The 14,819-nt window shown below is 42.0% G+C and overlaps 1 protein-coding gene across 1 annotated transcript in view; it reads left to right on the top strand.

The window, feature by feature from the left end:
* The window catches only part of angpt1 (angiopoietin 1), a 63,190-nt gene extending 51,170 nt beyond the window's left edge, over positions 1 to 12,020 (top strand). The window contains exons 8-9 of the mRNA XM_069681148.1: positions 2,761 to 2,891; positions 9,072 to 12,020. Coding sequence (XP_069537249.1) covers positions 2,761 to 2,891; positions 9,072 to 9,235 — 295 coding nt within the window. The 3' untranslated portion in view covers positions 9,236 to 12,020. The remainder of the gene's footprint in view (positions 1 to 2,760; positions 2,892 to 9,071) is intronic.
* Positions 12,021 to 14,819: the final 2,799 nt, after the last annotated feature.

Raw genomic sequence — 14,819 nt, 5'->3', positions numbered from 1 at the left:
TCGGAGAGTGGATGTGCGGCGGAGTCTGTTGTTTGTCAGAAGAGTAGCAGACCTCTTCCCTGACACTGCATGTTTTATTTCCCAGAATTAGGAATAAGCTGATAGAAGTCAAGCTTGCCGGTAAGCGGAGCAGGATGTGAGCTGCTTTTTGCTGGAAAATATCAGAAGACAGTGGACTTAAACGCTACATTTATACGCAAGCAAGTGCTCAAAATATACTCAGAAGTGTTCGTCCCAACTCGCCGGGTCCAGTGCTCATTAGGAGACCTCGCACAGCTGTCCAAATACAGAAGTCTTTCACGTTAAATTACCTTCTTTCCCGGGGAGTCTTTCTCTTTGAGGTATTCAACCTGGTGCTTCACAGCTACAAGCTCGCCGTTCAACATCGCCTAAAATATTGTATCATTTGTAACTTTCTCATCGGAAAACTCCAACTAGGTGCAAGGTTCACGACACGCCCATGGTCCCCTGTTGTCGAGAACTTAACTCAGGAAATTGCTTCCACTGAGAGCGGACTGTGTGTACACACAAAAAAAAGCGACCTGATTGGCTCGGTGCTCGAGTCCTGCTCTTTGAATATGCGATCTCTTCTATTGGGAGAAAGTGAAAGTGAGGGAGCGTGAGAGAAACAGAGACATAAAGAGAAGGGAGGCGTGTGATCAGAAGATGAGAGGAAGGTGTGTTCAGCTGCTTTTGATAGAGCTGTCAGAGAGATGAAGGGATTGTCAGATCCGCCGTGCAGCTCTTCCCCAGGACACCGTGAGCGAGTTCACTGTGGGAGCCAACCCGGAGAAATCTGCGTCCAAGATGCATATCGGTTTTAAATTGTATGTAAAGTGTGGGAAGGAATTCAGCTTGAGAGTGACAGCTCATCAGACACACAGACGTGCTGTCCTCTGAGGCTGAGTGTAAGTGTAACACTATCCTCCTGTTGCTTCTTTTAAATTGTGCCATGAATTACAAGGATGATTAGCGTCAGTTGACTGCAACTATTGTCTAGATGCTGACATTTTAACCCATGCTTTTATTACTCTCCGTATAGAGTATCTATTTTACCGGACTACCCAAAAAGTCTGAGGAAACTGCAGCTCGTTCAGAATGCTGCTGCCGGGGTCTTAATGCGAAAACACATAACCCTGCTGCTTCAGACGCTGCTCTGGCTCCCTGTTTCTTTTAGAATCGATTTTATAGTACTTGTTTATAAAGCTTTAAATCACCTCCCTACATCAGAGATCTTTTTCTGTGCCAGCCAGATCACTGAGGTCCTCCAATGCTTCTCTTTTAAACGTCCCTAATGTGTCTCACACAAGCACTGACGAGAGAGCTTTTTGTTTTCACGCCCCCTGAAGTCACTGCCTCTCGAAACAAAACGGCAAGCTCTGTGCCTGTTTTTAAAAGCAAATTAAAGACCGTTCTTTTTAATCTGGCTTTTAATTTCATAGTTTTATACAAAGTTTTATCTCTGGTATTTATTTTGTCCTAAACTTTTTACTGTTTTTAATCTGTTTTGATAGTTTTTACTTTCTACTTCCTTTTCCTCTTTTAGAATTTGTTGTGTTCTATTTTTTCTGTCTGTTCTTTTCGGAAGCACTTTGGGTTGCATCTTTGTTTGTATGAAAGGTGCTATATAAATAAAGTTGAGTTGAGTCTCTTGCAAAATATAAACCACCAACATGACTGTAAGCTAAGGAAATTTGAGAAAGTTGTTCCACATTGAGGAGCTGCAGCTCTGCAGAGGGAAGATCTGTCAGATCTAGCACGTGAGACCGGCTGTACACGTTTTCAGGGGTGTTAAACTTGCGTCACTCGCACAGTATCCTCTCTAATTAAATGTTCTCTAGGTCTTGTGCTTGGTATAAATGGTAATGGTATGAAAACAGCAATGTGACAGCCTGGTGGAGATTAAAAAACTGGTTATTCCACCACATACTGATTTGTGAACTCTTCCTAAGTTAAAACATTATTATTCTGTTGTTTAAACATGAACATGAACGTGTTTTATTGGCTTTATTCCAGTTCTAAAAAAACATTAACTTAACCAGTCGTCATGTAAAAGACCTAAATAAGAATATTTGATTTGGAAGTAGTCAGAAATGTAGTTTACAATAAAACTAGCACCAGAGAGAACATATTTTGCAGTGGTCTCTTCATTTTTTCAGAAGCTGTGTGTTCTATTAACGGCTAAAATCAAACATTGACTACAGTGCGTATTTAAAATAAAATAAGGACCCACAGTGGTCGATGGGACAGCAGCAGGAAGTGAGTACTTATTACAATAAGACAGAGAAATATCGCATACTTCCTTACTAAAGACCTGAGTATATATCCTACCCGTCGAGCTATGGATGGCTAATAGGTTAAACAGGTTGCTTATTGCTCTTTTACTGTATATAACTGGTACATCGTCGGTATTTAATGATTTAGCCTGTTGATGTTGTGTAAATTACTGCGGCCCTGCAGATGGAAATGTGATTCACAGACATTCCTTACACTCCTGCTCCTTCCTCCCTCTCTCGCTTCCATCTGTAATACCTTCATATTCTCCCCTCTTCTCTCCTTTAATGTTGTTCCAGGTGTCTTACGTGCACTCAATCAAAACAAAAATAAATCCCCGGAGACGTTTCTTGCGGCTTGTTATGTCTTCTTTCTGTCTTTATTGCTTACACTGCTCACTCCACCACACGCCTCTCTCTGTTTCCTCCTCCTGATGTGTTTCCCTGTCCTGACTCCCCTCCTCTCTCTGCTGCTGATGTCTTTCAGGCTGTTCCTGAAAAGCCACAGTGGGACCGCAGGCAGACAGAGCAGTCTGGTAATCCACGGAGCAGACTTCAGCACCAAGGACATGGACAATGACAACTGCATGTGCAAGTGTGCCTTAATGCTCACTGGCGGTAAGTGCAGCCAAATGGAGCATTTCAGAAAGGATCATACATTCATTGTAAAAGAGAAGACCTGTAAGACCAGCGTCTCCATATTTAAGACGCGCTCTTGTTTGTAAGAACTTTAGTAAAAGTTTAGACGACGTTTCTAGCATCGTTATCAGGGATCATGGCAAGATGGCTACATTGAAGTTCATCGGGTTTGTTGACGTTTAGACAATCAGAGCAGTTGTAAACGAGCTAACAATTTAGCTAGTTTATCTGAAACACATTATAGGGGGTAAAGCTAAACTATAGCTGATCACCCCACATTGCACAGGATCACTATGGGAAGTAGAGTAGATGAAATTTGAGACATTAAACTGATACTGGTGTTTCATGTCAGTTTAAAGCTGCTTTCTATAGTTTTTGGCCACTTGGGGGCAGCACCACTAACCATAAACACAAAATTAACATATTAAAGAGCTCGCACATATTTCAGACATAACGACATATGCAACAAGCAAATACAAATAACCAGTAGCATCCATTTGCAGTAGTGTTTTTTGGTCATCTGATATATGTAAGCCCCACTTTTATCCTGCTTTTGGTCTCCTCCAACTCTGAGGGAAAGATCAGGCTCTGTTGCTGCTAAATGCTCCACTTATTTCACCATCAGCTCACTTACTCCGTCCATCTGCGTCTGAGTGAAGTATATTTAGTCTCAGTTTGGTGAAATATAGCTTTCAACACTGACAAGAGAATAGTTAAGTTATTAAATGACTACAGATACATCTTAAAAAATAAGTGAAAATCCAAAGAAAAAGAAACAAATTCGACGCTCAGATGAAAGCAAACAGTCTAAAAGGAAAGCGACCGTCAGTGGACGTCACACATGCAACACTGTCTGGAGATGTAGGAAGTGTGCGCACACAATTGCCGCCAAAGAGAATGAAAGTGAGATCTTCGAGATTACAACTTTAACATATTATCACATATTAAGTGTTCAAACATATTTCCAACATAACATCTTACACAACAACCAAACACGAAGTAGCATTTCTGGTCAACTGATATGTGTAAGGCCCACTTTTATCTCTGCGTTTGGTCTCCTCCACCTCCTAAGGGCACTTTTAGGCCTTTGAGCTGCTAAATGGTAGATTGAGCTATTCAATGTGATATAACCATTAAAAAGGTAAAAGTACCAAAAGAAGAGCCAAAATGTTATAAAACTATACTGACCCTTCCAAGCATTGTGTCTGTATGGCAACAGCCAGGCAACACAGTAATGTACATAAAATTGCCTTTATGAGAAAACAACGGCATGATGTCACCAGTCCAACATCAATTTTCTCTGATTGGCCTTGTGTCCAACCCCACCATGTTCATTGCCCAGTCGTTAGTTCAGGTCATTATGATCACAGCCTGCTCTTGCGAGACATGCAATGGGGCTAACGTGGCCGCTTATACATCTATCTGCACCTATTAGGGCATATTCTGAATCCCCTCCCAGTTGCACTGTGGTTGGGAACTGGCACATTGTAAAATTCCCTGGGCGCGGCACCAAGTGTCAGAGAGATTTAAAATGACTCTGCTTCTCCTGCTGTGTAAGTGGAGCCCGGTGACCCTCGCTGTCACCTTGTGGCAGCTCGATCGCTGCCGAGGCCTGACCTGGTACTAATCAAGCATCGCTAAGTGCAGATTTAAGATCAGCATTACCTCTGAGGTCATTGTGAATGCAGATGGGTTAAAGGGAACTGGCATCCAATCACTGATCAACAGCCCCTTTCTCTTGATTCATAGCCTGCCTATGGCCAGCAACAAAGTGCAGGCATGACAATATGTTGCCTAAATCGAGGCTGGTCCGAACCCAGCATTGTGCAGCTATAATGTATACAGTATATCATTTGATTTATTCCAAGCAGGGCTAACATCAAATGATGTAAGTGTCTGGAATATACAAGAGCGAAATACTTCTCTGCTACATTTATGAGGACGACTGCAGCATGCCGTGTAAGGAGTATGGAGGAGGACACACACATCCTGTAATGTATATATTTACCCAGCAACAGAACATACGGTAGGGATGAGGCACTGACAGCAGCAGGTAAGGGGAGGGATTCCTCTATCATGAGAACAAACTGCACTGGCAGAGACCGATTTAAAGGAAGACATCCCCGCTGTTTTTACAAGTCACGTTAAAATCTCTGGCCTGGAAACAGAGAGTATAGCGGTCGTAAATCCCAAAGGATAGCTGCTGTGCACTCTGAATGTTTATGTGTGTTTCAGCGGTTGTGTGGTCTGCAGTTTATCAACAAGTAAGAGATGGGGGATCGGACACATTCGCTGAATTCTGCCACGTGGTTGAAGAGAAAGTACTGTCTCTATTTACTAAAACAGCAGGTTGTACTTAGATGCTTTCAGCAGACCATATCCCATAAAATTATCAACTACGGCACCTTACAACCAGCCATCTGTATCATTCTAATTGTGGCTGGTAATGTAAACTGCCTGCTTAATACAGAGTGTGAACCTTGTGTCATTTCCACTCCTGTTTTAGCTCTGATTTGCTCTCTACGGATGCTTGAGGGTAAAGTCAGACGCTTCTAAATTCACGATTGTGAACAGCTGCTAGCTGCTAACTGTCTGTCCTTTGATGCTGGAAAACTCATGAAAAATAGTTGTTTTTTTTAAAGTAGAGTGGTTCCGATACGATACCAGTACTGGAAACCTGACATACAGCCTTAGATGCAGCATCAGTAGCCAATGCGGCAGCTAATCGCAACTTAAGTTGTTTTAGAGCAGCAAAGATTTCAGTTGAATTATCATGTGGCAGTAGCAAACAGCAACAGTGCTTTGCTAGTGGAGAGGGCAAAATTAGGCTAAGCTAGCTAATGTGAGCAACAATGATAGCAATCAAATCTATACAGGGTCAGTAGTATACAGCTGTTAGAATACAATAATAATATGCATTCTTTTTTATTGGACTAACATCAGAGGGGTACTTGGTATTGGCCAGAACCCCAAAAAATCTCAATTTACCCGTCGATTTACCTTCCAACCCTGACCTGTGGTCATGACCTTTGGGTCGTGACCGAAAGAATGATAGGAGGAGCTGGAAAATGTTGCTGGACTAACTTGTTTCTTCAAATTTTGCACAACTGTTCACTTGGACTCAAGGATGAACTGCATAGATTTTGGTGGTTGAAGGTCAAAGGTCAAGGTCACTGTGACCTCAGATACATTGTTTTGAGTATAACTCAAGAATTCCTACGCTAATTATAATACAAGTTGGCACAAATGTCCTCTTAGACTCAAGAATGATCTGACTGAATTTTAGTTGGCAAAGGTCAAGGTCACTGTGACCTCAGGCCCATTCGATTCTTGTGAATGCGATATCTTGGGAGCGCCTTGAAGGAATTTCTTCAAATTTGCCACAAACGTCCATATCGACTCAAGGATGAACTGATTAGAATTTGATGGTCAAAGGTCAAAGGTCACTGTGACTACACATAACATGTTTTTGGCTGTAAGAATTCATACGCTAGTTACTGTATGACAAAATAGGATAAGATGATAAAGTGATGACATTTTATACCCAAAAGGTCAAAGGTCAACTTCACTGTGACAACATAATGTTCTGCTAAAACACTTTTCTGGCCATTATTCAACACCATAACTCAGGAACAGAAGGGGACATTGTGACCATATTTCATATTCGGTCAGATACTGAATTAGTGACACTAATCTTTGTTACCCGCCTTGAAACTGGGGTGATTGTATAGATCTGATGTGTGAAGATGTGTGTACGGCATCCACGTTTCGCCTAGAAATATACTTAATACCTTTTATTAGATTTCTTCAGAGTCTTCACTACATGAGTCTGGACAGACATGGTTGTAAACTGCAACTTGACTGGTTGGCGGAGGTATACAACGCGAGGCGGCAATTGTCATTATTTTAGAATTATTGAGTAAAGCAGCTTTAACCTTTGGTCCATCTCAATAGAGGGGCAGGTGCAGAGCTCCCCAGATTAAGGACCCTCTCTTAATGAATTTCACGCCAAAAAATGCACATTAAAAAGTGGGCCAAGTGCAATATCAAATTCGATTTCCACTGGCGCCAGCATCCTGAAATTATATTATGGATTGGTGGGAACGCAAAGAGGTCAGCTTCCATGCCATGTTGCGTATGTGACTTATGATGAAGCAGCAATCAATGTGAAATACATACATGTGATCCATGCCAGCAACAAGGGCAGAACATCGCTCCTGATTACTGACGGGTCTCGTGAAATGTCATACGGTACGACTCGGCGGTGTTCCGGTGGAGGAGCGAGCGAGAGGAGAGCTGCCATGTGTCACTGTGAGAGTGACACATGCCATGCCTCGCATATGTTCTATATCGGAGTGTATCGGCAAGGCCGTGTTTACTCGTTCAGATATGAGACTTGACACATTACGAGGATGAAGCAGATGTTATGCTAAGTACACCGTGGTCATTTGAAAGTATTTAGTACTAATATTAATTCTAAAAATAAAAGCACTATATTTGTACTGCAGCTCAAAGTGCTTCTATGGAAGCCAATTGCTGCCATCCTAGTAAAAAAAAGAATCATGTTATAAAACATCTTGATACTGATTTTTTTCTGGGTGTGGCAGATATATGCTTCTGTACTTTACATTAAATAGTATACATTTTAAAAACATTGTTAAAGTGGCAAACAAAACATTTTTCAATATTCGATAAAACAAAGTAAAACTTTACATTTGAAATAAAAACCTGTTGTAAACTTTCATTTAGGTTCAATAACGGTGCGATCAGACTGCTGTCTGAATGTACAGAAGTTTCATTGTGGATATTTATGGACAACTTGTTCCACAGTGTTTCCACACTGCTTGTACCTTTAACGTTATAGTCAACGATGACATAGGGCAGCAGGTTAGAAGTAAAGGGGAAAAAACTCAGTATAAAGGTGCTAAAGACCCTTTTAAACTGGCAAAACCATTTTAAAATCGATCGATGACAAATACATTACAATACACTTTACGTTACATGTACTTAAAAACTTGTAGAATCCTTTTTTAATGACACCAGGGTTGGAAATTAAGTACCTGCCAGTCCGAAGTATAACTATGACTATGAGCGGACAGCCGTACTTCCGTATGACGACGACATCACTGTCTAATCCTTTAGCAGATGCCTGCTGCTGCGGACAGCTCGCGAGTTTACTTCACGGAGGAACACTCACTCAAGATGATTTCTAGTGAATAAGCCAACGCAACCAACCCCTACTAAGTTCACTATAATCAGTGTAGTCTGCAAGCACCAGTTAGCAACTTATCAACAGCTAGCCACAGAACATAGATTAAGCTACATTCATGAAACACCCATCATTTCTTTCTGGGAGTGATGGAGAGAAACACACAGGAGAAGGGCTTAGTAATATTGAGGCCTGCATATATCTGTCTTGGTTTGCAAAGATGTTGAATGAGATTTCTGGAATATTGTTACGGTTAGAAAAGATCTTTTAAAAATAAGTGAAAGTTAGCCAGTTTGGAGAATGCATGGTAAGATTTTGGAACAGAGAATTTAATTTAATTGGAATATGATTTCTGAATGTCTTCGTCTTATCTTGTGTTACGTGTTTTTTACTTTCTTCTTCTTCTTTCTTCTTCTTAATGAAGTAGTTATTTCTATAGCTACTTTTACTCCTACTTGAGTAAATATAATTATAAAGTAACAGTGCTTTTACTTGAGTACCGTTTTTTGGTTACTCTACCCACCACTGCTCTGATTCCAAGTACATCTCCCTTTCTCTAAACACTAGCTATATGTCAGGGAAGTTATGCAATGTGTCACCTTGAGAGGAGAATAAAAGTTTCCCATGCCATTCAAAGTTCTCGTTAAAGCTTGTGCGCATGCACACTTTGCTTTAAATAGAAAGAGGTATTGAAAGTGTTCAGCAACAGGTACCGGCATGCCAATGAACCCAGTGACTGTAACACATTGAGCAGATAGCAGAGAAATGGTGTCTGAACCGGTGCCACGGCCCTGTTGGAGAGGCCATGGGAAACTTTCAACCTTTACCAAAGGACAAAACGTGTCATCGAGGTTACCTTAACAAAAAACAAACTCAAAAAAAAATCCTTCCTGCTAAAATGATTTCACCTTTTAATCTTAATATTTCATCTGTGTTTATTCTCTTTTCAGGTTGGTGGTTTGATGCCTGCGGCCCGTCCAACCTCAACGGCATGTACTTCACTCAAGGACAACACGTAGGGAAGTTGAACGGTATCAAGTGGCACTACTTCAAGGGTCCGAGCTACTCGCTACGAGCCACCGTCATGATGATCCGCCCCTTGGACTTCTCCTAGTCCTTTTGAACCTGTGAACTGCTTTGGCTTCCAAAGGGCTATCTAGCACATTAGAGGGACGCTTCCCATTTTATCCTCGTGTCTCATCTCATTTCGCTGGCCACGGGAGTCGACCTATAAATCATTTGTTCAACGTTGTTCTTCCCCAGAGCAACTGCTTCTGCCTCATAACCTTTCCCCTCGATATACTGAATATCACTCAGGAGGGGGAGGGGGGGAGAGGGAGCAGGGACGTGATTCAAATGAGCTGACTTTTGTCGACAAGCAGATTCACAAGCTTGACCTTGTTTGAGGACAAATGTGTTCAGGTGTGTTTTCTCACACCTGGGATTTGATCATGTTAAGCTTCCTATGAGGTCAAACAACATATTTCCATTTTCCTGGGGACCTGCGCTGTGATATATGGAGGACTTGAACTCTTCTGAGAGGACAGCAGCTACCACAGGGCAGCACTGACTCTGAAACTGCAGGACAGAACTGATCTGGAACGCTCTTAGAAGAAGACATGTTGCTTTTTTAAATACATTTCTGCTCGCAGAACGCAGCCCATAAATATTCTGGTGTATTAAATGTGTTTTTAGTATTATTTTCGTTATCCAAACTGTATATCCAAAGTGATTTGAATGTGTCTTTTGTACTGTACAGCGTGTACTGAATTTGTCTCTGCATTATGTTTGAAACACACACTCTGTTTAAAGGTGACCTTCTAACGGCAGTGATTTGTTATAGTTTAAGGGTCACTTGCAGTATTTGCTGGCAATTACACACTAGCTGTCTTGACAGAGTGTGATTATATTTAGAGTTCAAGATGTGAGGTTGTTATTGGATTAGAAGTCTTTTTGCCTTTGTTGTTGGCTGACGAACGGCTCACACCTGCCAAGGTTCCGTTTGTGAGTGATCACCTTACTTCTGCTGAGTATGAAAAACAAGGACATTAATTCAGATGCAATTAGTGATACATCACAGTTACAGTTGTGCGCACATGGGGGAAGAGTATGCATATTTTCAACTACATACATATACAATATAATCCTGAGTGTGGTGATAAAGTACAATGTCATGATCCTTCCATATTCAGAAAGATGTTTATTTCTATTTGCAGATTCTACACAGAAATGTAGAATTTTCCGTTTGTAGTACGCTTGTAGTCAGAGTAGTGTTGACCAATCAGAAGGCTGCGGCGTATGCAGGAAAAACAGTCCGTGTGGAGAGCAAAAGCAGGCGGAACGCTCCCATCAGCATGATCCGACAATGATTACCGTTCTTCTTATTAATCTCTATAAACAGACATCTGCATGCTAACAGCTAACGATCCATTCTAGATCTAACATTCAACTTGAGATAAATTCCCTTCACGATGTGTCAAGAAAGCTGATTTCCCGACTTCCTCGAATGCGTCAGAAACGATCGATCCGACCTCCGTTCAACAAACGAGCATTTTAAAAGTTTTCTTCTCCTCTCGAGGACAGACCTGACAAAGCTTCATTTTGACTTTTCTACAAATCTGCATCATGATGTTGGAATTTTGGCAAAGGTAAGACTTGCAGCAACAATGCAGCATGCGGAAAAGGAAGTCTTGACTGGAAGTCGTTTATCGTTAACTGCTGGCTCCACGCCCGCCGGCATGTTCACCGTCCTCCCCAGAGGCTATATCGTCGTCAGACTATAGCCGATGGGATCCGAGATTGGAAAGATGTAAATGCTCATGTTAAGCTGGTGTCCCACGTGTACAAATCTACAGTGGCCAGCAAGGGCAAATGCACTGCAACGGCCAAAAAGATTTTCCTTTAGAGAAACGGACTGCAAATTCAAAAACACATACAAACATCCTAAACAGGCGCCCCCTACAGGCCTGGGGTGCTTCTGTTGTGCTGACTGGATATGCAGCGTTTTTCTGTTGCATTTGTTTTCTGGGTTTTTGTGTTTCTGATTATCTGTTTGCTGTTCATGTGTTTGTGTTGGCTTTCTGCATCATGTTTTTTTTCCACATTGTTTCTGTTTTATTTGTTTTGAAATTTGAATCTTTTCTGAATTTGCAGCCCTGTTTCTCCAAAAAAAAAAAAATCTTTTGGGCCATTGCAGCGCATTTGGCCTTCTAGGGCCTCCGTACAAAACTCACAAAGAACAGGGTTAAAGTTAGTATTTCTGAATCTTATCTGTACCTTTTATAAAACCCCTCCCTGTGAGTTTTGATCACATTCTGACCTCTTGCCTTCGTACAAAGAGCAGATCATTAAGACGGATTTCTTCCAAACTATTTTTCACAGACATCAACATGACACAGCGTAAGAACCCAGCCAGTTTCTGTTTCCCATCACTGCAGCTTTGAGTAAAAAAAAAATGGAGCTGGGATTTGATATGAAGCATGAAATTAATGATTCTTCAAGTGATCCGTGTGAACACATATTTCATAACTTCCAGCTTACAACAACAGAATCTACAGTGGAGTATTTACTGAGGGTACACGAAGCAGGAAGATAAAGTGTATCTGGAACTTGTAAAACTGCAACTGACATGTTTATTAGCATACTAAAAATGTATAATTTAAATTGTGTGCATGTAACGCAGCTTTCCTGAGGAAGGCTCTTCTGTTTTTACTCTGCCAGAAGTACAGTGGTGTTTGAAGTTGAGCATAAAACATGGATGTTAAGATAATAACCCTGGAGAAATGTGCCTTTGATAACTCTGCTTTTACCTCATTAAATTCCAGATTTGCAGATTTATTTAAACATCATTTTGTAACATGTGGTCAGTGTTGTGTTGCTAGATTAAATAAAGGAGCATGTGATGCACTAATGTTTTCAGTCTGCGTTTAGGCTGCACTTTTTGGGCCAAATCTATGTGATGATAGATGAAGGTTTAAAGTCAGGCTTTACGTCTTTCTATAAGCTGACATGCTTAAACTATAAAACGCTTCCTTTCGTGATCGTATCTCCAACATTGTATGTAGTGTATGTCATGCAAAGCAGCTTATAGCACAGAAAGACATGAGATAAAACCGACAGATAAACAGCTTTCTTCTGCCTTCTTTACGACCAAACCAGATGGTGCAAACATAAAAACTCCCTCCCCGTCCAGGCAGTGGAGTGGCCATTGTCTCGAGTGGTGACTCTCTTGCTTGCTTGCTTGTGGCAATGACAGATTGCTAAAGTGTCAAACGATGCTGTCGGGACCCGTAGTGTCTCTCCATAGTTGACATTCCTGGGCCTAATCAGAGGTTAAACAAATTACTGCAGCCTGCAAACCGCTGCGCGTCCTTCAGCGCCCGCACTGACCCGACACCCCGGCTGGAATGTGTTCTTTAGAGAGTCTGAAGCAGCCGAGTGTGAAGACAGTCTGCACAAACTGGCAAACACCTATGTGGGTCTTAAGAGTTGTCCTTTGTTGGTGTGAGGACAGGATGTGCCGAGAACCACTTCTAAACTCGGGGGTAAGTTTTGTCTCCAGTGGACGTTCAGGATGTCGAGCAAAGTGGCGTTTCACTTGTCGTCTCCACATGTGCACGTACGCACACATGCCACGAGCTCTTCTCATCCACAGCCAGGCCTCTGTGCTGAAAACAGATCCTTTCCTGTTAAGTGAGGAAGAGCTGAGGGAAGGCACGATGATGAAACCCCCTGCCCCCAGACAGATACTGTTGGACTCCAACCAGATCAGATAATTCAGAGTACAGGACCTGCAGTATGAACACTCAGGGCCATTGAATCCCCTGAAGAGACCACCTGCTCACACTGAAATGAATAAAAACATAGAGAGAGGAAGTCAAAGTAAAAATAGAACATCTAGCTCTCGTCTTGACTCGTTTGATTTAAATCTGGTTGCTTTTTTCAGAAAAGAAAAATACATTTCCAGTATTTTCAATTCAATACAAAGAGATTTGCAATGGCACAAGCCATTATTACATTTTATCTTACTCATTACTTTTACTCCACTACATTTGAAAGACAAATATTGACCTAACTTTTGAATCAACATTATTAAAACTAACTGTTTGTCATATTTGTTCAAACTGTCACTTTAAACCAAGCGGCAACCTCTGGTGTTGAAAAATGAAGCCAATGCGGAAGTGCAAAAAACTGCAGTTCCTCGAGTGGCCACTTGAGGCTGGCTCCAGAAAACAAGAAATAACATTACAGCAGGTGGGAAAATGCTGATTTTTACAGCAGAAATAAACATGTTTACAGCCTGTTTTGTTGTAAATAGCTCATTTTATCGTTCAAGATAACTGTACAGGGGGTGAATTTTTTTTATAACACACCCGTTTTAATTATATTAAGCCTTAAATCATAGGGGCCGGATCACTTGATTGACAGGTGGATCCTGATGGCTGTCTGCTAGACGTCAACACAGACACAGACACTGAGCTAAACTTCACCTGTTAGTGTTGTTGGTGTCTTTTGGGGATTTTTTCATTCAAAGTTTGGACAAATAATCTCTCTCTGTGGGATTTATGGAATTTTATGGCTGTGCAAGAAGTCTGAGCTCCTGCTTTTCGGTGAGTTAAATGTTAATCATCGGCCAGTAAATGGGAGTCAGGAGTTGTTGGCTTTTCCCCGGAGAGATTACAGCGGTCTGTAGTGTTGAGCAGAGCAGTTATTTAAAGTTTCCCGTTACATGTCGTGCCGCTCACTCACCAGGCGAGCGAGTCACCGACAGAACCTCCTCCTGGCAAAGTCAAACTAGCTCATTCATTATTTATACAGTCTATGGCTAATAACCGCTAGCTACGCTGAGGAGCATATAGCCTAACTTCATAGCTGTAGCTGGCTGATTCATGCGGCCCGCCCATAGAGCTCAGCCATAGGCTTCAGCTCGGTTGTGCTCCGCTTCTTTGCCCATCTCTGGATTAGCCGGTTCTAGCATTTCCAATATGGCGACCCCCAGCGGCGTGGCGCAATTTGGGCTTCAAAACGCTTCTTCAGAAACCAATGGGTGTCGCCACTGAGACTACGGCCATAATTTATACAGTCTATGCTTTAAACATGCAGTGGTGCCTGAGAGAGATGTTCCTCTGGCTCCTCCTACTGCACCTAATGGCATTTGCAAGAATCCACCGCTCCCCGAACCAAATCAACCAATCAGAGCCGAGCAGTCTCTCAGGCTGCTGTCAATCACACGCTGCGCAGCGCCACTCTTCTGCGCATGCTCACACGGTCAAGCTCAATTTCTTTGGTGTGCGCAGCCTCAGTCGGTTTGTATCCACAACGGCTAAAAAACAACCACCGAATCAAAAAAAACTGCCCGTCCATCCAGTGCCAGCTATGGCTTACACTACAGGACCGTTAATCTGAAGAAGACAAATGAGGAAAAGCAAGCTGAAAAGAAAGAGTTGGACCGAGACAGAAACAAAACCAGAGTACATCAGAGCGGCATGTGCGAGGTGGAGAGAGCTACGGGAGCGATGCTGAGTCAGACAGTTCTGCTTGACAGGTAATTCCCCTAGCTTAATTTCTGCTGTTTTTGCTTTCAGAAAATGTTTCCACATTGCTAAAATGTCTGCGCTTACTGTGACATTGTGTTACATTGGTGTTGCAGTCGGGCTAACGTTAGCTTGCTCCCGCTGCGGCTGCTGTTGAGCGTTGTT

This window comes from Semicossyphus pulcher, unplaced genomic scaffold (assembly GCF_022749685.1).
Source record: "Semicossyphus pulcher isolate SPU_LCO1_2020_fin unplaced genomic scaffold, fSemPul1.0.p SCAF_5, whole genome shotgun sequence".
NCBI classification, from domain to species: Eukaryota; Metazoa; Chordata; class Actinopteri; order Labriformes; family Labridae; genus Semicossyphus; species Semicossyphus pulcher.
Note: the sequence above shows the minus strand (reverse complement) of the source record. Positions and strands in the feature narration are given on the sequence as shown.